At 37.9% G+C, this 23,737-nt stretch overlaps 5 protein-coding genes across 6 annotated transcripts; 4 read left to right on the top strand and 1 right to left on the bottom strand.

The window, feature by feature from the left end:
* The first annotated feature begins 117 nt into the window (after window positions 1-117).
* LOC106392659 (proline-rich protein 36-like) lies at window positions 118-1,928 on the top strand. Its single transcript, XM_013833461.1, has 2 exons — window positions 118-896; window positions 1,037-1,928. Exons 1-2 carry the CDS (start codon window positions 118-120, stop codon window positions 1,926-1,928), a joined length of 1,671 nt encoding a protein of 556 aa, XP_013688915.1.
* Window positions 1,929-4,725: 2,797 nt separating this feature from the next.
* Window positions 4,726-5,595, top strand: LOC106392656. Its single transcript, XM_013833458.1, has one exon. It carries the CDS (start codon window positions 4,726-4,728, stop codon window positions 5,593-5,595), a length of 870 nt encoding a protein of 289 aa, XP_013688912.1.
* Window positions 5,596-10,529: 4,934 nt separating this feature from the next.
* LOC106392357 (probable pectinesterase/pectinesterase inhibitor 17) lies at window positions 10,530-13,023 on the top strand. Its single transcript, XM_013833178.3, has 2 exons — window positions 10,530-11,463; window positions 12,139-13,023. Exons 1-2 carry the CDS (start codon window positions 10,617-10,619, stop codon window positions 12,822-12,824), a joined length of 1,533 nt encoding a protein of 510 aa, XP_013688632.2. The 5' UTR covers window positions 10,530-10,616; the 3' UTR covers window positions 12,825-13,023.
* A 1,481-nt stretch (window positions 13,024-14,504) lies between these two features.
* Window positions 14,505-18,163, top strand: LOC106396405 (ribosome biogenesis protein BOP1 homolog). 2 transcript variants are annotated; one of them, XM_013836788.3, is made up of 14 exons: window positions 14,505-14,782; window positions 14,862-14,991; window positions 15,140-15,240; window positions 15,326-15,480; window positions 15,556-15,673; window positions 15,752-16,010; window positions 16,098-16,206; window positions 16,299-16,401; window positions 16,482-16,632; window positions 16,726-16,858; window positions 16,929-17,035; window positions 17,122-17,186; window positions 17,265-17,823; window positions 17,894-18,163. In XM_013836788.3, exons 1-14 carry the CDS (start codon window positions 14,591-14,593, stop codon window positions 17,977-17,979), a joined length of 2,268 nt encoding a protein of 755 aa, XP_013692242.1. In that variant the 5' UTR covers window positions 14,505-14,590; the 3' UTR covers window positions 17,980-18,163. The 2 variants fall into 2 exon arrangements, with proteins under 2 accessions (XP_013692242.1, XP_013692241.1); XM_013836787.3 differs by having other exon boundaries at window positions 14,506-14,782; window positions 15,101-15,240.
* A 970-nt stretch (window positions 18,164-19,133) lies between these two features.
* Window positions 19,134-21,470, bottom strand: LOC106395770 (expansin-B4). Its single transcript, XM_013836133.3, has 4 exons — window positions 20,384-21,470; window positions 20,180-20,292; window positions 19,673-19,866; window positions 19,134-19,549 (listed from the first exon to the last, which is right to left on the bottom strand). The coding sequence occupies exons 1-4, from the start codon at window positions 20,538-20,540 to the stop codon at window positions 19,213-19,215; spliced, it is 801 nt and encodes a 266-aa protein (XP_013691587.1). The 5' UTR covers window positions 20,541-21,470; the 3' UTR covers window positions 19,134-19,212.
* Between the last annotated feature and the right edge of the window lie 2,267 nt (window positions 21,471-23,737).

The following is a 23,737-nucleotide window of genomic DNA, read 5'->3' as shown; positions in this document are numbered from 1 at the left end:
AAGATTAAAGTTTTGCATCCAAATTCGAGTCTTTATACAGGAAAATGATTTACATCTTAACATGTATTGTCAAAAACTGGTACCAAACATGGTGCATACGGATATTTCAAAAAAAAGATGGAGAATCCCTGGCTCTCTTCGGCTCGCGCTTCCGCCTTGCTTCCGGTGCCTCCTCCGGCTGGAGTCAAGCCCAGCTCTGTTCCCCCTGACCCCCCTGACCCTGCCTCATCCTTTCCCCTCACCCATTTCCCTCCGCTTTCCTCCTCTTCCCCCAAATCTCAGAAACAATCCAAACTGGGTGTATCCCGTACATCCCATGCTTCGAAAGCTACAAATCCCACTACTGAATCACCTCTGTTTCAGTCAGTTTCTTCTCATTCTAGTGCCTTAAACTTAAACTTCAGGAACCCTAGATCTACTTCTACTGTTCATGAAAAGTATAGAATTTTGCTCCCAAAAAACTCTTCTCCCATTCAAACTAACAAGGCTTCAGGTCATTCCATTCCCCCTGCTACCCTTCCCAATATCTCCCCTCTCACCCCTCTAGGACCTGTTGCGGACCCCTCTGTTGCTACCTCCCCTCCCTCCTGCTCCCATGATACTCCTGCTGTCCCTGCCGTCTCTGATCCTGCTCAGGCTTGTCCACAACCTCCTCTTCTGCAGCGTCACCCTGTTCTTCCTCCTGCACCAAAATTAGTGGAAAGAATCAGAAAATTAGAAGATAAAACACTCAAAAGACTTGCGCCTATTACTATATCAGAAACTGGAAGGCCTACAGTGTTAATTCCCGATGCGGTCTTTGAGAAAGGTGCAGAGCTGCACAAGGATTTTATTGCTTGTTATTTCAACGGCAGACCTCCGCCAATCAAGCAGATTCAAAACTTTCTGAACCATATGTGGGGAAAAGGCAATAGGGTAGAGATCCATAATAATCCTCGCACCCGCTCTTTCTTGGTCCGAATCCCCAGTGACTACCTCAGGAAGAAAATACTTGAAAAAGGGATTTGGTACATAGGTGAATCTATGTTCCATACAGCTCAATGGACCTCTGCTCACTCATCGGCAACGCCCCCGTTGGATTGTATTCAAATCTGGGCACACTTGATCGGTGTTCCGTTGGATCTTCGTCACCAAGAAGGGCTGAGTTAGTTGCAGGCCTTGTAGGTGATCCTAAAGAAACAGATGATTTCACAAAGAATCTCGTGAGCCTCACTGTTTCCCATGTCAAGGTGGCTGTAGACCTCACGAAACCGGTCCCTGATGTTGTGGAATTCACAAGGCAGAGTGGTGAAGTAGTAGAAGTTATGGTTACATACCCTTGGCTTCCTCCTACTTGCTCACACTGCAAAGAGCTTGGTCATATCTCAAAAAATGGTTTGCAGCTTCCACCTCAACCTCCAACTGCAAAAGCCCCAAATCCAAAGATCCCAAACCATCAAACTCCTAAGAAAATAAACCCTAAGAACAACACTACTGCTTCTTCCTCTGAAACTCCCCCTCCTGTTCCTGAACCTACTGCTGCTTCGCACACTGAAACTTGCCCTGATGCCATGTCTGTTGACCTTCCTCCTCTCACCCTTGCTCCTATATCTACTCCCCAGCTACCTCCTTTCGCTCCTCTTCACCTGCAACCTTCCTTAGCCATTCCTGACATTCAATCTCCACCTTTTGTCCCCCCGCCCATTCCCTACATCGTTGCCCTACCAGCTGCTCTTCTAAAACCCTCTCTTAAACGCTCGCGTTCTCACCCCCTCCTTTTATGTTCTCCACCAAAATCCCAACCTTTTGTCTCTCCTATTCCCCTCTCGGCCTCTTTTGATGTTGGTACTATTCCCTCCACCAACATCACTCTCTCTACCTCAAACTCTTTCTCTCTTTTGGTTCCTGATGGCTCTCTTCCTTTTGGACAGTCTTCTCTTTCTTCCTGATGTGTAGTAAACTATTTTTTTGGAATGTCCGTGGCATTAATACCCCGGCTAAACATAGACCTTTTTGTCAATGGCTTAGTTGTCAAAAACCCATTTTTGGTGCCCTACTTGAAACCCATATAAAAGAACCCAACCTTCACAGTCTGATGGCCTCCCTTTGTGCCAATTGGAAATATGAAACTAACCACTCTGAGGATGAGGATGGAAGGATTATCGTAATTTGGAAGGATCCTGCTTCAGTTACAGTCCTCCATAAGTCGAAGCAATCCATGACTTGTGAAGTTGTGCTTCCTAATGCTTCCCCTTTCTACTTTACCTCGATCTATGCCTCTAATTTGAAGGAGGAACGTGTGGACTTATGGGTTGAGCTAATTGATCGTCAGCGGAACCTGTCACTCCACAATAGGCCTTGGTTCATTGGAGGTGACTTTAATCAAATTGTGGATCATTCTGAGCATTCTCTGGCCCATGTCAGCTCTCTTGATGCCGCTATGATTGAATTCCATGATTGCCTCATTTAACTTGAAGTCTTTGATCTTAGGTATCATGGTCCTCTTTTTACCTGGATAAATAAAAGCCCCCAATTCCCTATAGCAAAGAAACTAGACCGCCTTCTTCTCAATAACCACGCCCTAAGCTTGTTCCCCAATAACTTTGCAACCTTTCTCCCTCCTCTTATATCAGACCATAGTCCCTGCCTTTTAGACCTCGCCCACCCCCTCCCTATCACTGGAACCAAACCTTTCAAATTCTTCAACTATCTCACCAAACACCCTGCTTTTCTCCTGGTTGTGTCGGAAGCCTGGAACCAAGCCGGAAGCGCGGTGCTCTGCCTTAAAGATCTCTATTGGAAGCAGAAATGCATTAAAAAGGACTTGATCCAACTAAATCGAGAGAATTTTTCACAAATTCAGTTGAGGGTTAGTGAGGCTAACCGTTTGTTCCTTGCTGCGCAGGTACTAGCACTAGAATCACCAACACCATCAAACTTTGAGAAGGAGAAAGAGCTGTGTGAAAAATGGTCTTTTTGAGGCTCATTGAGGAATGCTATTTCAAGCAAAAATCACGTGTAAACTGGCTAAAAGAAGAGGATCTCAACACTGCATACTTCTTTAGGGTCTTTCAGACACGGATCAGCTTCAACTCTGTCAGGTGCTTTCAACTCCCAAATGGTTTGTTTATAACAGACCCGCTAGCTATGAGTTCAATTGCTCTGAATCACTTCAAGAGTATTCTTGGCCCTGACAATCTCCAGCCCCTGCTCATGCCTTCCCCTCCTGTTTGGTTCTGCTCTCTGACTGGATTCAGTGTCCCTCAGAAGCAACATCAGACTATGTGCATGATCCCTACAGATGATGAGATAACTCGTGTACTGTTACGGTTAAACCCGAACAAGGCCCCTGGTCCGGATGGTTTGACTTCAGGATTCTATAAAGCGGCTTGGAGCATAGTAGGAACGGAAGTTGTCACCGCAATCAAAGGCTTCTTTCTCTCATCCTTTCTCCCCTCCTCTGCTAATGCGACTATCCTGTCCCTTGTGCCAAAGAGAACAGGAGCTTCCCTCATCACAGAGTTTCGACCTATTGCGTGTCTCAATACCATCTACAAGGTGATTTCAAAGCTTTTAGTGAAAAAACTTAAGCCCATTCTTCCGAAGTTTATCCTCCCTTCTCAGACTGCTTTCCTTCAGAACAGACTCCTCCTTGAAAACACTGTCCTCGCAGGTGAGCTTGTAAACGGCTATCATAAGGCTCAGGGACCTAAGAGAATCACTATAAAAGTGGACATCGCAAAAGCCTTTGATACTCTGTCATGGGACTTTCTTTTTAACTGTCTGCAGGGCATTAACTTGCCTCCTAGGTTTACTCGCTGGCTGAAAGCTTGTGTCTGCACTCCAAACTTCACACTTGGCTACAATGGGACCGTTCATGGCTACTTCAAGGGCAGGAGAGGACTTAGACAGGGAGATCCCTTATCTCCTTATCTTTTTGTGATTGCCATGAACTCTCTATCCCATTTACTCAACAAGGCCGCTGCAGATTTCAAGTTCAACTACCACCATCAATGCAACAATGCCAAACTCACACATCTCAGCTTCGCTGATGACCTTCTAATCTTCATTGATGGGTCTCTTTCATCTCTCCAGGCGGTCCTTCAAGTGCTAAAAGAGTTTGAGAACCGGTCAGGCCTTGCTGTGAGTATGCAGAAATCCTCATTCTTTGCATCGGGTCTGACTCAGGCAGAAATTGACACTATCCAAGCTTCTACGGGTATGCCCATTGCCACTCTTCCTGTAGGATATCTCGACGTGCCCCTGAACTCCTCAAAGCCATCTCTTACCAACTGTGAAGGCATGATCCAGCGGATTAAAGCTAGACTGTCTTCTTGGAGTGCAAAATCGCTATCGTTTGCAGGCAGACTCCTCTTGATCAAAACTGTGATTGCTGGGATAAACACATTCTAGTGCTCCTCTTTTATTCTCCCAAAAAGTGTTATAAAAAGAGTAAACTCTCTCTGTGGAGTATTTCTGTGGAAAGGAGGCATTGAGAGTCACCACTCTGCTCGGGTGGCGTGCGAAAATGTCGTCAAAGAGAAGAAGAATGGTGGTTTGGGGATAAAAGACCTTCACATCTGGAATAAGGCATGCATATTAAGACTTATTTGGCTATTGTTTTTTCAAGCAGGTTCAGTATGGGTCGTATGGTTCAAATCAACGGTCCTAGACGATAACCTAAGCAACTTTTGGACTATCAAACCTAGCCATAAATTCTCCTGGTTAACTAACAAGATAATCAAGATGAGGGACAAAATGTTTACCTGGATCCAGCTGAAGATATGTGATGGAAGGAGCTGCAGATTCTGGACTGATAACTGGTTCCCGATGGGACGAGTTGCTGACTTCATGCTACAGGGTAGGAACACACGCCTAGGTATCAGGAAGGACGCTACACTTGCAAGCTTGTGTAGGGAGGGTCAATGGCTTATTCCTCAGGCTCGCTCAGAGAATCAAGTTGCGGTTCTGGCATTCCTAATGAGTATCAGTTTTACAGAAGAAGAAGACACCAATGAGTGGGTGATAGACGGTAAATCATCAACTACATACTCAACTGGATCGGTCTATAAGAAACTAAAGGGAGAAACAAACACTTTACCATGGACTAGGGCGGTCTGGATTACTGGAGGAGTACCAAAGCACAGTTTCTTTGCTTGGCTTGTAACTCTGAATCGTTGCCCAACACGTGATAGGTTGCGATCATGGGGCCTCCAATCAGATTCAGTATGTTTACTTTGTGGTGACGATGAGGAAAGCAGAAGCCATATCTACTTTGATTGCATCTACTCTTGGGAAATTTGGACATCGCTGGCCAATCGGTTTGATCTAATGGCTAGGAGGAACTGGAATGAAAGCTTACAACAGATGCAATCCTTAGGGGGTGACAGAATCAGGAAACGTCTGCTGCTTCTATCTTGGCAAGCAGTCATCTACTGGATATGGTCAGAGCGAAACTCCCGACTTCACCATAACTCCTCTCGATCTTCTGCGCTTCTGATTACATTCATTGAGCGGCAAGTAAAAGATAAAATCTCTAGCTATCGGGATGGGAATCCAGCACTCTCCTCTTCTCTTATGCAATCGTGGTTCCTTGCATTTGATCGAGTCTACTAAACAGAAAAAGCTTCGACATCATCGATCAAAAAAGCTTCGACGTCAACTACCTTTTGCCTTCTCCGTTTTTTTCACTAATTGGTTTCATTCGGGGTTTCTACTGGGCTTCTGTATTGGGTAATAGGGCTCTATCAAATGGGTTTAATGTTTCTAACTGGGCCTTGCCCAAGACCTAAGCCATCTTGGCTATGTATTTTATTTTCTTTGCATTTTAATATTAATGAAAGCTTTTTCAAAAAAAAAAAAAAAAAACATGGTGCATACGTTCTTTTTAGTTTTGTGTATGATAGGAAAATATAAATACCTAAGAGCATAATTATCCCTGAGACTTTTTATCATGTCCCCAAATTTTTTTATTAATATTTGTGAATGGGGACTTATTTGTGGGACTTTGGTAAATTTTTGGATTATTGGTAGGATTTTAGGTTGGTTCTTAAGTTAATTTTTTAATATAAATAAATAAAATTATAAGATATAAGATAAAACATATTAACTTGTTTAAATAGGATAAAATTATTCATTTATAAGAAAAACATATTATTACATATTATTATTTCAGACAAAAAAATACAGATTTAAATAAAAACAAACACAAATTTTATTCATTTTAAAGAAATTAAAATATTACATATTATTATTTCGGAGATGTCCAAACTTATCTCATATATGTTCAACCAAATCCCTTTTTAATTGTTGATGGGTATGTGAATCTCGAACTTCTTTCCGACGGCCAAGTACATTTCCGGCCTTTTTAGGCCTTCTTACGGTGAATGAAAACTCTTCATCTTGAAATTCCTCAATGGTGTTTGCATCACGTTCATCTTCGACTATCATATTATGGAGGATGATACATGCCTTCATAATATTTCCCATTTTTGCTTTATCCCATATTTTTGATGGAATTTTGACAACGGCAAATCTTCCTTGGAGGACTCCAAAGGCACGTTCAACATCTTTTCGAACTCTTTCTTGGGTATTAGCAAACAATGACTGTTTTTCGGTTTGTGGTAGTTTTATAGACTGAATAAAAGTCGCCCATTTCGGATATATATCATCTGTTAGGTAATATGCCAGATGGTACTCCGCACCATTGAAGTAACTTGATCTCTTATTTCCTAACTCACAGACAAGGTTCTCAAGCCTAACCAATTTCTGCTCAGTCTCAAAGTCACTAAACAAGGTTAGATTGTCTACCTTTTCACTGAGTTGAAGAACGTGTCTATCCCTTGCCCTCATCTCCTCCATCACGGCGACGTCCCACCACTTCCATACATGGCATTCTCCATCGTCAGCTTGGTCACAAGTGTAGTAAAGTCTTCCCCCATTGTTAAGAGTCTTCGCCATTGCTAGTTTTGGTACGCCACCACAATAGCATATCTGCGGGAAGCCGAACTCAACTTCTGGTTGAGGTGGGTATTGAGGTGGGTATTGAGGCGGCTCACTACGGTTGAGCTCTTCTTGTTCCCTACGGTTGAGTTCTTCTTGCTCCCGACGGCTGAGCTCTTCTTGGTCCTGACGGATGAGCTCTTCTGTAGAGCTGTAGCCACACTCTGAAGAATCCTCATAATAATCCTCTGACATAGATGGCTGGGTGTAGCTATAGCGTCCCATTATAAAGTTTCCTGAAATAGACACAAGAAAATAAAAATGTTAACAGCGAACAAAGAGAAGAAAAATTAAATGTTAACAGCGTACAATAACTAAAAACAATGCATAACTTAAAACAGCAAACAACTTTCATTCATAGTTAACAACATACAACGTACACACATAGAGCTTACATAAACATTTAAACTTATTTCTAACAGAGAAACATGGAAAAGGTTGAAACAAAGAAACATGGAGACTTAGATCAAAGCCAGCAGCTTATTCTTAGTTGCTTCTTCAGGCTCAGTAAGAGGATCTTTCTTGGCTAGAAGTGTGTCAAGAATCACAAGCTTTGTTAGTCTCTCCTTGATCAAGAGATCCTCCTTCCTCATCAAGAGATCCTCCTTCTTCATCTCCCAAACGGTCTGACACTCCGACAGAGACCTCAATGGTGCGGAATTCTTCTTTTTAGCCTTCGCCGCCTTGATTCCTTCAGGACGGACCTCATGATCACCAACGGAGCTGCTTGAAGCTTGAGAACATGTCTCTTTTCGCTTTGAATTCCCAGCAGGTCTAATCAAACTTATTACAGTCACAACAACAAAAGAGAACAAAGCAGAAACAACGAAACTATAAAGAAGTGATTCCTAACTCGTTCACATTAACTCATCAAACAACAACAAAGGTTTATGTGACCAAAATAATAACATCTCTTCACGCAAACGAGCTTATTATAGTTGAACCAAACTTAAATGTCCACACAGACAGTACACAACTATGAAAACTTAAACTTAAAAGCTACTTACCTAAACAATAAAGAAGACAGTAGTAATCAAGTCTATGTAAACTACTTCAATGTCAACAGAGGCAATTGTAAACTACTTCAAGTCTATGTAAACTACTTCAATGTCAACAGAGACAGTAGTAATCAATGTCAACAAGAAGGCAATACGCTATCTTAAATGTCACAAACTACTTCAAGTCACAAAGAAGACAGTAGTAATTCTCTCTATGTAAACTACCACTCTATCACCTTCTTACGTCAGAAATATACAAGTAATTATAACAACATATCAAGTCTTTCTTACTACTAATCAACTATACGAAACCCATATCAAGTGATTATCAAGTAGTCAATTCAATGAGAACTAATAATCAAAATTCAGTTCGTAACCCATTGGTTCTGTTCTTAATTCCCTAACCAAAAACAACTAACCCTAATCAAGAGATTTGGACAAACCTGGATTCGTTTCGAGGAGAGATCGGTGTGGAGTGATCGGGAGAGATCGGTGTGGAGTGATAGAGGAGAGATCGGTGTGGAGTGATCGGGAGAAATCGGTGTGGAGTGATTGAGGAGAGATCGGTGTGGAGAGATCGGTGTGGAGTGATCGGTGTGGATGAGAAACGGCGCCGGAACTCTTGTTTCCCCTATAAACAAACATGCAGAAACGAATCAAACACAAATACTCAGATGAATTTCCGATAATATGAACACAAACCCAGATCAATTATATCGTATATTAAACTCGAAAATCACGAAATTAAGGTACGGGAAGGAACACGAACCTTCTGGGTGTTCGATTCGACGGATTTCGTACTCGATTATACGAGAAAACGGTGTGGATTGCGACGATCTCTTTCGCCACCGATATCGCCTGGGGAGAGAGAGAGAAGAAGGAGACGAAGTGAAATGAATTCAGACAAAACTCGACTCTCTCTCTCCCCTTCGGTTTGCCTCTCCCTTGCTGCCACGTAGCCCAAGGACTTCGTTAAAAACTTCTAATTCTGAAAACGTTTCCGCTATTTTTTGATATTTTTCATTTTCTTTTTGGCTTATATTGGTTGGGGACTTTTGCTAAGATGTCCCGATAATTATGCTCTAAGAGCATGTTTAATGGGGGTTCTTAGACCATCAACATCACTGGATCCTTAAAAGGGATTTTTAGCAAAAAAATTATTTAAAATTATGGGGCCCCGGCAAAAACTAAATAATCGGTAACAAAAACCACAAAACAAGGACCGATTTACGTTGGATCTTTGCACTGTTCGCGGGCCCACCGATGCGTGTGGGCCCGCGACTGGTTCGCTTAAAAAAAAAATTTCCAGACGAAAAAAAACAAAATTCCTAAGAAACGCTATCAGCGATAATCATGCCCTTAGGGTGACGTTCTTAGCGGAATATAAGAACTCGTCTCTTAACTTTTAACTAAAAAAGCTAAGAACCGGTTCTTAGCTTTTTTAGTTAAAAGTTAAGAGACGAGTTCTTATATTCCGTTAAGAACTTCACTTTAAACTCTAAGAACCCCTCCATTAAACATGATCTTAAACTAGAAAACTTTAGGATATGTCTTGCTTGTAGAGTATCTGGCTATATACTAGCAGAACACGTACGAATTTTTTTTTGCCAATTTCAAAATTTTTTTTTACCGGTTATACATTACTTTTAACCAAATCGATTTAATCTGCTTTTGATGTTTTGAAGGAAGTGTGCAAATTGCTGGTACTCGTTTACTACAGCAAATGAGTCGTATATATATTTTTGAAAGAAAGCAGTGAAAATATCGAAGTTGACGCGACGTCGACTGCTGATTAGTCTTTGAGGATACCTGCACAGACTTGTTCTTCATTAATTATTGTTACAAGTTACAGCTATATACATAAATCAAACTAATCGTGCAGAGGGATGACTTTGAAATTTTCTTTTGTCGAAGTCCTTTGGACATCCGATTAAACTTCCATAAACGCGTATGTGCTAATAATGTTATTGAATTCTATACATATACAAGACTTGGTAAATTATAAACTACTTACGACTTGCTAATTAATAAACCTATTTTTGCATGCTATCACATTTTAGTCGTTTCAAGATACATATAAAATTCGATTGTGGACTAACTGGTTTATTTCCCTATTCAAATAAAATGGTACCTACTCAAATTGGAGAATTATTACTACACACGTCAGAAACAGATAGCTCAAACAAGAGAAATAAATTTCAACATGGAGAATATATGACGGCATGATGGCTACCAATCAAATTGGTTGGTAAATATATGTTTTTGCTTCAACTATAATGAAATTACGTATTAACAAATTTAAATTTTTTTTTTTTTTTGAATGAATGTAAAATTTATTCAAACAAAAACAGTACTACATCAAGTGCTTCTTTGTTTTTAATGAAAATATAAACTCCCCTACTACAAAAGAATAAGAACCTACTTCTTCGTAAGCTTGGTCTTGTCCCAAACCAAGTAATCAGCCCTTCTTCAAAGTGCCTTCCCTTCCCTTTCACTGCAATTTATAATTTACAATTTTTTTGTAAATTATTTATTTAACAAAAGCATAAAGTCATCCATGCATCTATATAAACACATCGATTCAAGACAACAATATCAACGTCCAAATACACTCAAACACAAACTTGAGGCCTTATAATGGCTTTTCGAGTTTATATTCTAACATTTATGTTCTTTTGCATTTTCGTGGCATCTACCGTTTCCGGGTACAACTCAAAAGACGTGAAAGCATGGTGCACCCAAACTCCAAACCCTAAACCATGTGAATATTTCTTAACCCACAACTCAGGCCAAAAGCCCATAAAATCGGAGTCCGAGTTTCTCAAAATCTCAGTGAAACTAGCTTTGGAGCGAGCCATCCTCGCCAAAAGCCACACGTCTACACTAGGACCAAAGTGCCGTGACACACGTGAAAAAGCTGCATGGGAAGATTGTCTCAAGCTCTACGACGTCACCGTCTCTAAAATCAACCAGACCATGGACCCAAACGTGAAGTGCTCGAAAACCGACGCGCAAACATGGCTCAGCACGGCTCTAACCAATCTCGACACCTGCCGAGCGGGGTTCTTGGAGCTAGGTGTTACAGATATCGTCCTTCCTCTGATGTCAAACAACGTCTCAAATCTTATATGCAACACACTCGCCATTAACAAAGTTCCTTTCAACGACACCCCACCCGAGAAAGACGGGTTCCCTTCGTGGGTCAAACCCGGTGACCGGAAACTTTTGCAAAGCTCGACACCAAGAGATAACGCGGTTGTGGCTAAAGATGGGTCTGGTAATTTCAGGACGATTAAAGACGCGGTCAACGCTGCTTCAGGGAGTGGTAGGTTCGTGATATATGTGAAGCAGGGCGTTTACAGTGAGAATCTTGAGATTCGGAAAAAGAATGTTATGTTGAGAGGTGATGGTAAAGGGAGAACGATTATTACCGGAAGCAGAAGTGTTGGAGGAGGATCCACCACGTTTAATTCAGCTACTGTCGGTACGTATGATGACAAAACAAAAAAATGATTGATTAACAAAAAAAAAACGATTACTATTAATTATTTTCATGAGATATAAATAAAATAGGCCATAATTAGCTTGCCATGCATGAACACAACAAACTAAATTGAAACTGAAACTGCTTTGTGATTCAAGATTTTATATGTGATCTATACTTCTCATTGGTATAGTTTTTAGCAAAATAGAATTTCATACAAATCTATGAAAAAGCCTATAAGTCAAATCATTTTTTTTAATGATGCTCGTGGATCTACAAGTATACGCAATCCTCTATTATTAGTACACAATAATTTACAACGTTATTACCGTGAAGTAAGCAAACAAGAATATTATATGATTTGAATGTTGACAATCCACGAAACGCAGATAGTCTATACCAAATGTAAATTTAAATTATACAATTGCGTTTATGCTTGATTGATCCTATTTCAATTTTAAAAATATATAATTTGTCATTTCACAGATTTGAAAGTTAAATTTAATTATTTATATTATTGACTTTGTATTTTCGTTCTTGTTTTTCTTATACTTAAATTTTACCAGCATGCCATATATGTTATGTTATGATAGTCTATTTGGTTACATGATAATTCAACGGGTTGTAAAATTAAAAGTAGTTTTTTTTTCTTACCTTTTCCTTACATAATCGCAGCGGCGGTCGGAGACGGCTTTATGGCACGTGGAATAACGTTTAGAAACACGGCGGGTGCAAGCAATGAGCAAGCGGTAGCTCTAAGATCCGGATCGGATCTATCCGTTTTCTACCAATGCAGCTTTGAGGGTTACCAAGACACACTCTACGTTCACTCCAACCGCCAATTTTACCGTGACTGTGACGTTTACGGAACTGTCGATTTTATCTTCGGAAACGCAGCTGCCGTTCTTCAAAACTGCAACATTTTCGCACGTCGTCCACGTAGTAAGACCAACACAATCACCGCCCAAGGAAGATCCGACCGGAACCAAAACACGGGCATTATTATCCACAACTCCCGGGTCACAGCAGCTTCGGATCTCCGACCCATTTTGGGATCCACCAAAACTTATTTAGGTAGACCATGGAGACAATATTCGAGGACTGTATTCATGAAGACTTCTCTCGATAGCCTGATTGATCCACGTGGATGGCTTGAGTGGAATGGTAACTTCGCTTTGAGCACTCTGTTTTATGCAGAGTTTCAGAATACGGGTCCGGGTGCTTCCACTTCAGGTCGGGTCAAATGGCCTGGATTTCGGGTCCTTCGTTCTGCCTCAGAGGCTTCAAGGTTCACTGTTGGTAGTTTTATTGCTGGTAGCTCTTGGATCCCATCGAGTGTGCCGTTTACTTCTGGTCTCTAAAAGAATATATCTGATTGAATATTAAACCATATATGAGAATGATGCAACGTCATATATACGGAGAAAAAATATTGTTTCTCACAATATAAAAATTGGAAATTCCTGTATAATTATATAGTAGTTTCATGTAACTTCGTTTTATTCTTTAAATATATTGTATTCTGTATTTCTGAAATAAAGATTTACCATATGATCAAAATCTAAGGAATCTTCAATCTTCGTTTATTTCGTCTTGTGTTTTGCAAAACACCAACTAGCCGTTCTCGTCGTGAAGCTAATGGCATGACTGGTTTCTCCGATACCACCTGCAAACACAGTTTTTGCGGTTTGTAGCGGTTGTTAGCGTTTTACAACAATCAATTGAACTGTTCTAAACCGTTTCAAACCGTTCTAAATCTCTTAAATTCAAAAGATAGTTTTAGGTAGCGTTTGCGGTTGCGGGCAGATGTGAGAAGATAACATTTTTTTTAAAACAATATTAATATAAAAATAAAAATAAAAATTTTAAATTGAAATAATAGAAATACTAAAATATATCTATTATATTTTAATTTATACTATAAATCTTAAAAATATAAATATTTTCAATAATTCTAGAAAAATTAAAAATATAATTTTTATATTTATTATAATATTATGATGTACGATATTTTTATAATTATATAAAAAGTAAATATTGTTAATTTATTATTTAACCGCTATTGTATTTGGTGGTTAAGTCATAAGTATCCCCGTAAACGTATCAATTTCTACATTGCACGGAAGCTTCATCGGACGTCCGCTTCCCGCTTCGGAATCGGAACCTTGTGGAAGCTTACGGAATCTCGCTTCCAAAACGCTTCCAAAATATTCTTTTTAAAAACACGTTGGAAGTTTATGATTCCGTTTTGGAAGCACGCTTCCGTTCTTTTAAAAAAAATACAAGGTTGAATATCAATAAAAATATAATCGTAGTTATTAATTTCTGTAAAATCAAAATTTTAATAGTAATGAATAGAGAGGATATAAATATATAAATATTAAAATTAATACTATAAATTATCTTTATGTATTGATGTTTTTATTAAACATATATCATATATTCAAATATATTGTGTCAATTATTTATGAAGCATTAACAATAATTAATATAATAATTTCTTTTAAACTTAATTTATGTCTATTTTTACAGTTTTAATAGGAAATCATTACAAAATTATTACAAATGAATAAATAATTTATTTAAATTTATAACATATAATTTTTAGTCCTATTTTTTTTTTAAATCTTATATTTTAATATATATGTATATATATATATACACACATATATATACATACATATGGATATACGCTTTCAATACGTACCCGCTTCCTAATTTTTCAAAAATCTCGATTCTGCGCTTCCATACGCTTCCGCTTCTGCGTACCGCTTCCGCTTCCATGTAACATAGATCAATTTCTAATTGCAGTACCCATCGTAAAAATAAAAAATCTCTAAAAACAGCTTAAATCTGTAACAACTTGCTTCCGTAAACTCACGTAATCGCTGCGGTTACACCAGTCAGTGCAGCTCTAAGCTGAAGGTTAACTATGATGATGTACCGCTTATTTAGGCCCACAAGAGAACTCACAGAAAGAAAGCCCACTAAGATATGTAGGCCCATAATAGTTAAAAGGACCAATACGACTTGAACCAAAAACCCTAAATCTTACTTCCGCGCATCCCCTTCAACTGCAAACCGCGATTTTTCCCAGAACAAACCTCCGCCTCTCTCTTTAGCACCGATGACGAAGAAGAAGAGCGAAGGAGCTAACGAAGATCAAACGATAGAAACCAAGAAGAAAAGCGTCTCCGCTGTAAAATCATCTCAGAAAGAGAAGCCAGTAGTAGCAAAGCAAGTGAAAAGCTCGAAAGAAGAAGAAGAAGAAGAAGACCTGCTCTTAGATTCCGCCACTGATTCCGATTACGACGGAGATGTATTCTTCTTCCATTTACTCCTCCTTCTTCTTCTATTTTGTGCATTTTGTTAATTCTGAGTTTTGTGATTTTTTTCAGAGCTTGTCCGGGTCTTTGAACTCCGACGACTTCGACTCCGATGTCTTCGATTCCGAGGACGATGCTTCACAGAGAGAGACGGAAGGTGGAGATGATAAAGATTCATCCGAAGACGAGCTCGAGCTCCATGGTAATTGCCTGTTTTAGCTCATCTTCAATTTGGGATTTTAGGGTTTATCCTTTCCTAAAGTTTAGGTTAAGTCTCTTTATAGGGTTTAGTAATAGAGAGTAATGTGCAGGTCATGATGGCTCTGATGATGATGATGATGATGATGAAGGTGAACAAGTAGATAGTGAGAATGGTGAGGAAGAAGATGGGAGTGATGAAGGTTCTGTGGAACGTGAAGTCGCTGAAGAGAGTGATTCTTCAGAAGATGAGGTTTGCTTTCTCTATAACGTTATTTAATAATTTGAAATTATCTCTTTATTTACAAATGAGATTTATATAAATTTTTAATGTGTAGGTTGCTCCAAGGAATACAGTTGGGGATGTTCCATTGGAGTGGTACAAAGACGAGAAACATATTGGTTACGACATCACTGGGAAGAAGATTACAAAGAAAGAGAAGCAAGACAAGCTCGACTCTTTTCTTGCAAATATGGATGACTCCAAGAACTGGTAAGTTTGAATACGTTTCCGTTCATTTTTATGTTAGCTAGCAGCACTATGCTGATGCAATTTGTGGGATCATAGGCGCAAAATTTACGATGAGTATAACGACGAGGAAGTGGAGCTGACTAAAGAGGAGAGCAAGCTCATCCGTAGGATGCTCAAAGGGGAAGCTCCACATGCTGACTTCGATCCATACGCTGTACGTGTGGCCTTTTTTCTACTCATATTATTATTCCAATCACTTCAAAAATTGACCTTTAGATTGTGATTGTGACAGCCTTATGTCGATTGGTTCAAATGGGACGATGCGATTCATCCGCTCTCAAGTGCGCCAGAACCCAAGCGAAGGTTCATCCCTTCAAAATGGGAAGCTAAAAAAGTTGTTAAGTATGTTAGAGCAATAAGGAAGGGGTTGATCAAGTTTGATAAGCCTGAAGAAGAGCCCAACGTATACCTTTTATGGGGTGACGATTCAGCTTCAGATCAAAAGAGCAAGCACTTGACTTATATTCCTCCACCGAAACTAAAATTGCCAGGTTCAAACTTTTTGCTGACTAATCTCTTTATATGCTTATTTTTGCTGACTAATCTGTTTTTTGATCTGTACAATTTTGGCTTTCCAGGACACGAGGAATCATACAATCCTTCTCTGGAATACATTCCAACAGAGGAAGAGAAAGCAGCTTATGAATTGATGTATGAGGAAGATCGTCCAAAATTCATTCCTAAAAGGTATGCGGTACTAACACTGAATGTACTCTTATTATATAGTTCTCTTTGGTATTTGTTAGCTTAAGCCTCATGATAAATATACATGTGCATAGGTTCACATCTCTGAGAAGCATCCCAGCATATGAGAATGCACTAAAGGAGTCTTTTGATCGTTGTTTGGATCTATACCTGTGTCCAAGAGTTCGAAAGAAGAGAGTAGGGCTTATTCAATCGTCTCATATTCTGTTGTGATTTTTCTTCTGAATTTAATCTCACAGTGTATTTGGCTTCTCCAGATAAACATCGATCCTGAATCTTTGAAGCCTAAGCTACCTAGTAGGAAGGATCTTAGACCTTATCCAAACTCATGTTACCTTGAATATAAAGGCCATACAGGAGCTGTTACTTCCGTATCCCCTGATTGTTCTGGCCAGTGGATAGCCTCAGGTATTTCATTTGGTCTTCTTACTCATTGTTCTTGACCTCTCTTTTGTTTACAAGATTCCAATCTTTGTGTTCCCTCTTTCTTTTTTTCTTAAGGTTCCGCTGATGGATCTGTTCGTATATGGGAAGTGGAGACTGGTAGATGTCTTAAGGTCTGGCTGTTTAAGGAACCTGTGAAGTGTGTCGCCTGGAATCCTCTTCCTGATTTTCCAATTTTAGCCGTCGCCATGTGAGTTAGGATCTCGGGAGTTTGTTTACTGATTTGTTATAACTTCCTATTCTGAAACCGTTATTTGCAGAGGACAAGATCTGGTTATCCTGAACACTGAACTTGGCACTGATGAGGAACAGCAAAAGATTGAAGAGCTGCTTCGCTTAGGAAACCTTCCAGAACAAGATGAAGCTGGTAAGTGTCTCAGAATAAACATGTTTATAAGAAATATACATGAAAAATGCAGATGATTAATTCCCTCCTTGGGTATATTTTCATAGTTGCGGCAATTGTAAGCTGGCTTCCAGATGAGACATATGGAGGGATCAAGATAAAACATTTTAAGGTACACTTTTGCTAAAAGATTCCTTGTCGTGTAATTACAGGGGAAAGATCTTTAACTAGTTTGGTTTTCTATTCTCAGAACATATCATATGTTGACTGGCATCCTAGAGGAGACTATCTCTCAGCAGTCATGTCAGCCGGCGAGACACGAGGTGTTGTCATACACCAGCTCTCAATGCATAAAACACAAAGGCTCCCAATAAAGATGCGGGGACTTCCTGTCTGCACGCTCTTTCACCCCACCCACCGTGGCATGTTCATCATCGCGACGAAAAAGAACGTGCGCGTTTTCAATCTCCAGAAGAGAGAGCTGGCCATCAAAAAGCTCGAGACTGGGCTTAGAGAGATCTCTTCTATGGCGATTCATCCTGGTGGTGATAATCTGATTGTAGGAAGCAAAGAAGGGAAGATGTGTTGGTTTGACATGGACCTGTCTTCGAAACCGTACAAGACTCTCAAGAATCACCCTAAAGACATTACGAACGTGGCGTTCCACCGCTCGTATCCGCTGTTCGCTTCGTGCTCGGAGGATTCGACGGCTTATGTGTTCCATGGAAAGGTGTATAGTGATCTTAACGAGAATCCTCTGATTGTGCCGTTGGAGATTCTAAGAGGCCATTCTACTTCTTCAAATAGAGGTCAGTTTCTGATTCTTTGTTTTATTCTTTATGAGATTATTTATGCTTATGGGGGTTTGTTCGATGGCAGGAGTCTTGGACTGCAAGTTTCATCCGAGGCAACCATGGCTATTCACTGCAGGCGCCGACTCGGTTATAAAACTTTACTGCCACTAAGTTTCGCCCAAACCATATTTCTGACCATTTTCATCTTGTTTTTGTATTATCACATTGCTCTACCGTTTTGTATTTCTACTGCATTTTAGTTGCCTCCTATGCGTCTCTGGTTGCACTAGCTTGATTACCTTTTTTGTTGCTGAGATCAAACTGAGAAACAGAATACAACTTATTTGGTAACTCATATCAGATTTACCGAAAATGGTAGCCCTCCTCACTTGTGATTATCGTAATGACTCTGTTAATAGGTTCTAGTATGGTCTTGATGAGATTGTTAAACAAAATTTTCTAGACTATATTTGCGAAGTGATTTTGTCAGATGTCCTTTATACAATCAATTTTACAAAACAAATATGACATGACTATTGAAATTGATGACATGTCTTATAGTTTAATATGACATGAACAATTGCATTTAATGTTAATTGATATTTTTGGTAATTTTTTAAAATATGATAATAACTCATATATTACATTTAATGTTAATTTATATTTTTGGAAGTTTTCTTAGAATATGGGAATAACTCATAAATCATCATTAAAATAAATATATTCAAATATGACATTATAAATTTCGAAATATAATTTAATTATATACTGTTAAATTATACAATTTTATTACTAAAATTTTCAAAAATGTATACAATTTTTTTAGAAAATTATAAAAATTTAATCGTAAAATCATTATTTTCTTATATATCTACAAATTTTATAAATATTGTTTAATTTTAATTTTTGGTAATTATGTAACTTTTACAATTTTATTTAATATATTTAATTAAAATAAATAGATAGAAAAATCTATCTAAGATTATAATTTCAAATATATACATGCATATTTTAAATTTAATTTTTATGTTTAATTAAATCAAATTTATATTAAAATGTTGATACAAAAAATAAAATTTAAAATATTAATAAAATATGATTTTAAAATATAATTTATATTTATCTGTTAAAAAATATTTTAAATTTTTTTACTGCACATGGTGCAAGAAGACACCTAATAAAACTGTAAAACACTTGCAATTAAGAGTTTCACTGTAATTTGTTCGACGTCTCTGCATGTATAACATTCTTCGTCATTTTAAGAGACCACTATGTTTTGATGGCAAAAGTCTTGAACTTAACGTTCTAATTATATGGGCTCATAATGATATCTCAATATGCATTTTTTTTTTTTTATTAATCAATTATTAGCTTTCGAACTACAATTTGACGAAAAAGAACACCCTAGAAGTTAACAATCGACCTATACGTCTGATCAGGCTTCCAATCCGCCGGAATAACAGCCTGAGCCACCACTACTTTACGAGACTCGCCAGATGTTAGTCTAATGTTGAACGGCCCGCTCAGTGGACCGCCGGAGTTTAACTTCCACTCGGCGGACCTCATTTCTTGCATGGGCATAAATCCTTTGGGCATAAATCCTCCGCTGGCCGGTTGAATCTCAACGGAGGCCAAATCTCCTTCACCGTTTTCGTATTCCACAACGAATGCCACGTAGAACGGGGTAGAACCGGCATCAACATGAAAAGCTATTTCAGTTCCTTGATATAAACACGCAGCACTGGAACAACATAACATAGAAAACAAAAAAAAAATCAAAAAATATTCACGTACAAAAAAGTAGATAATTGTGTAGGAAACATCACCAATACTATATAAGAGGAACAATCTGATTTATACGTACCGTCTGTAACTAACACTTAGAGGACCAGCGCTTCGTAGTTGAGCGGCTTGGCCAGGTTTGGCTAAGGCTCCCATGGCTTTGCGACTAAGGTCAAAATGAACTGGCTCAGAGACGCAAGGACCACCGGGACACTCGTCCGTTATCGTCACCGTTATTGGGCTCCCTGAACATGCTGGATTCCCGGTGCACATAATCTAAAATAAACATACATTTATTTTTACAAATATGGTTGAGAAAAATAATATATTTGTATTTCACTATTTTGTAAAACTTTATTATGACGTAATTCAGACTTGCATGCATGTATATATTTCTACACCAAATCTAGCCCGGCCACCACAACCCTAAAATTATTCGATACCACATTTGATTTTGCATAAATAAAATAGGACGTTTATTGCTTATATATATATATATGTATGTAAATATGTGGATCTTATGTTAAATAAACATTATGTTTATTTTGGGTCGTTCCAAAAAAAAATTCTTATATATTTTAATACGAACCTGATAACATGTTCCACATCCTTTTCCATTGTTGAATAGTGAAGGGCCTCCGGCTGAAACCATCGCGTATAGCGGTGGATTAGCCACTGCCACGCCATATCCACAAGCTCTTCCTATTGACATATATTTACTTTATCAAACAAACATATTTTTTGAAGATAAAATATTTATATATATCTAGTTTCAAATTTTAATAATACGTACCGGTGCTACCTGCTCCCTCTGGTTCACCGTACCAAGTAGCACCAGCGTCTGCGTCGGCCCAGCCAGCGGCATTTATTGTTTCATTCTGGCAATAACAAAACTTAAATGAGGCTGCAAAAAGAGCTAAAAGGGCAAAGCATTTATGGAAGGGTGTCATTTTATGATCTAACTTTGTGTCGTTTAAAGAAATTTCTGTAATATCAATAGCTAGATGTGAATTCGATTCATAATATGATAGTGGATATTTATAGTGTGTTTTTGGGAGTAGTTCTTAGGATTCAGTGTATAGGAAATCGTATACTTGGCAATATAAGGATGTAGAAATGTAAAATGGAATTAGTAGGATAAAAAGGAATGGAATATAGAGAAACATGGAATATATTTCATTCCATTTATTCATGACTACAATTGGAATGAAATAAGTTTATTTGAATTTTCTTTATTTTTTATGGAATTGATGGAATAAACACTATATTCATTCATTACAAATGGTACAAGAATTTATGGGAGAGAATTTTACATTATTTTATTCTATAAATTGGCATTCCAGTTTTGGAACTTATGGAAGTAATTTAAGCTTCTTAACTCTCTAAAAAGAAAGCATATTTTAAGAACGTGAAAATTAACCAGCGGCCTTGGGCTAGTGGTACTTGAGGGGAAAACTCCCAATACGGTACCCGCAGTTCGAGTCCCGCTGGCCACCCGGGCTAGGGTTAAATCCCAAGAATATGTGGAGTGCCGTGGGCCTCGCGGGAATAGTCGGTTGACCACGGTCGCCGGAAACCCGCCCCCCTCCTTTGATATGTATTGACATATTTTTCAATTGCTAATTCAGGTTTTCTAAAACTGAAAAATATGAAAGTTTTTTTTTTTGTATGTTCGACTCTTAGAGTTAAGACTTTAATTTGCGAATCAAAATCAACGATATAAAACGTGACCAATAGAACATTAGAAAATGACAATTTTCTCTACGAAAACAAACAAGATAGGGGTTTCAAAGCAAACAAATTACCGGATTATGTTATCATACAAGTGACTGATTATCGTTATACCAATACACCATATGAAATTTAACACAAATTTTTATTTCGCCCTTGGGGGAGTATACATGGAGTATACATCTTATATATTAAAAAAGAAGTTACAACCTTTATTCATGTGTGATTTTTTTAAAAATGAACATAATGGACATATTCCTAGAAAGTCATGTTACATTTAATATCTAATCTTATCATTTAAATTTTAGGCCTACCAGAAAATTTTATTGGGCTACCAATAATTGGATTTAAACAATAGATGATCCATTGAATTTATAGATAATATAAATTAAATAGATTTAATTTAATATTGTAATACTATACCTCTATATGCTAAATATTTAAATATTTGTCGATGTTAACTTTTAAAATTATAAAGATTTTTTTTAAATAACAAAATCAGATTATCTAACGATGATTAATATTTACTACCTTAAACCAATGAATTTCTTTTTAAACTATATAGTTTATTTTAAAAATTAAACAAAAACTAAATGTTTAATTATTTACTCGATAATATAAATCTATGAAGAGAAAAATTTAATTTTTTAAAAACTTTCTAAATTTGTGAAATGTTACAATATCTTTGAATATGACAATAAAAAAATATTTTACTAATCTTTATATATATAGTTACGATTTTAATAATGAAATAATAATCCAAAAATATATATATAGAAGAAGATACAAATACATGTGAAAGTTTGAAACAATCTATTCAATGAAAAAAATATACAATAAACTTATTATGTTTTAAAAATTGATAGACACAAATATATTATAATATATACCCATTTAGAAATGAAAACAAAATATTTATATAAAAATAAATAAAAACAAAAACCCGCGCGGTTGCGCGGATCAATCGAGATATAGTTAATTATTTAAAAACCAACATAGCTGCATGCTTATTCACTACAAGAAAATCAAACACTTCTGACCGAACTTCTGACCGATATTTTTTTGGTCGGATATTTCCGACAGATTTCCAACAGAATTCTGATTTGGTCAGAACTTTCCGACAGCTACAAAGTCGACAGAAAACTGTCGGAAATTTCCGACCGTTTACTGACGGCAATAATTTAAAATATTATCCATCCGAAATCTATCGGAAATTTGTCGGAAATTTCTGACCGAACACAGTCGTCGGACATCGGTCAGAAATTTCCAACCGATTTCTAACCAAAATTCGAACGTTTTTATAGCCGTTGGAAATCGGTCAGAAACGGTCAAAAGTCCGTCAGAAATTTGTCTTTAAATATTACAACGCCGGTTCTGGCTCATTCACAAATTCAATTATAAAAAACAATTCTCTACCAATCAAAATGTCTTCCTCCAATCATAATGAATATTTTAGGTCTTGGATGGATCACAATCATCAAGATCCATCTACTGGACTTTTGACAGAAGAGTTTGCGGAAGGTCTTCAACAATTCATGTCATTTGCCTCAAACCAGCCGAGAACTTTGGAAACGGGTAAGATGTACTGTCCTTGTCCAAATTGTCAAAATCGTAGATTTGGTACAGTTAGTGGTGTATGGAAGCACTTATATAATAGAGGATTTATGGCGGGTTATAAAGTTTGGTATTCGCATGGTGAAACTGATTCTACGGTGAATTTCGGTAGTGCTAGTGAAGAAAATAACATGGGGGGGGTTAGGAGAACAGCAAGGTGGCTTAGATGAACATATAGAAACTGTTCAAATGGTTGAAGATAGGTATAGAGTAGAGGAACCAAACTTTGAAGCTCAGAAATTCTATGATATGTTAGATGCAGCAAAACAGCCGTTATATGATGGTTGTAGAGATGGTATTTCACCTCTTTCAGCTGCAACAAGGATGATGTCTATTAAAACAGATTATAACTTAAGCGAAGATTGTGTTGATGCGATAGCTGGTTTTGTGAAAGATATATTGCCGGAAGATAACCTTTCACCAGCTACCTATTATGAGATACAAAAGTTAGTTTTAGGGTTGGGTTTGCCCTATCAAATGATAGATGTTTGCATCGACAACTGTATGCTATACTGGGGAAGGGATGTTGATCGTACTAGTTGTCGATTTTGTCACAAACCACGGTTTCAAAAAACAAGTCGAAAGACTAAAATCCCGTATAAGAGAATGTGGTACTTGCCAATAACAGACCGACTAAAGAGGTTATACCAAGCCAAACATACCGTCGAGGCTATGAGATGGCATGGTGAACACAACAGCAACGGAGAAATTGCTCATCCATCAGACGCAAAAGCCTGGCAACATTTTCAGTCAATGTATCCTAGTTTTGCATCTGAGAGAAGAAATGTTTACCTTGGATTAA

Source organism: Brassica napus, chromosome C4 (genome assembly GCF_020379485.1).
Source record: "Brassica napus cultivar Da-Ae chromosome C4, Da-Ae, whole genome shotgun sequence".
In the NCBI taxonomy this organism is placed as follows: Eukaryota; Viridiplantae; Streptophyta; class Magnoliopsida; order Brassicales; family Brassicaceae; genus Brassica; species Brassica napus.
Note: the sequence above shows the minus strand (reverse complement) of the source record. Positions and strands in the feature narration are given on the sequence as shown.

Coding starts and splice junctions, on each gene's coding strand:
- LOC106395770 (XM_013836133.3), bottom strand. CDS start 20,540: ATGACACCCTTCCATAAATGCTTTGCCCTTTTAGCTCTTTTTGCAGCC. Junction 19,867..20,179: donor GATGTGGAACATGTTATCAG/GTTCGTATTAAA, acceptor TGTTTATTTTAG/ATTATGTGCACCGGGAATCC. Junction 19,550..19,672: donor CTAAGTGTTAGTTACAGACG/GTACGTATAAAT, acceptor ATGTTGTTCCAG/TGCTGCGTGTTTATATCAAG.
- LOC106392656 (XM_013833458.1), top strand. CDS start 4,726: ATGAGGGACAAAATGTTTACCTGGATCCAGCTGAAGATATGTGATGGA.
- LOC106392357 (XM_013833178.3), top strand. CDS start 10,617: ATGGCTTTTCGAGTTTATATTCTAACATTTATGTTCTTTTGCATTTTC. Junction 11,464..12,138: donor GTTTAATTCAGCTACTGTCG/GTACGTATGATG, acceptor ACATAATCGCAG/CGGCGGTCGGAGACGGCTTT.
- LOC106392659 (XM_013833461.1), top strand. CDS start 118: ATGGAGAATCCCTGGCTCTCTTCGGCTCGCGCTTCCGCCTTGCTTCCG. Junction 897..1,036: donor CAAAACTTTCTGAACCATAT/GTGGGGAAAAGG, acceptor TGTTCCATACAG/CTCAATGGACCTCTGCTCAC.
- LOC106396405 (XM_013836787.3), top strand. CDS start 14,591: ATGACGAAGAAGAAGAGCGAAGGAGCTAACGAAGATCAAACGATAGAA. Junction 15,674..15,751: donor CTGACTTCGATCCATACGCT/GTACGTGTGGCC, acceptor TGATTGTGACAG/CCTTATGTCGATTGGTTCAA. Junction 16,207..16,298: donor CCAAAATTCATTCCTAAAAG/GTATGCGGTACT, acceptor ACATGTGCATAG/GTTCACATCTCTGAGAAGCA.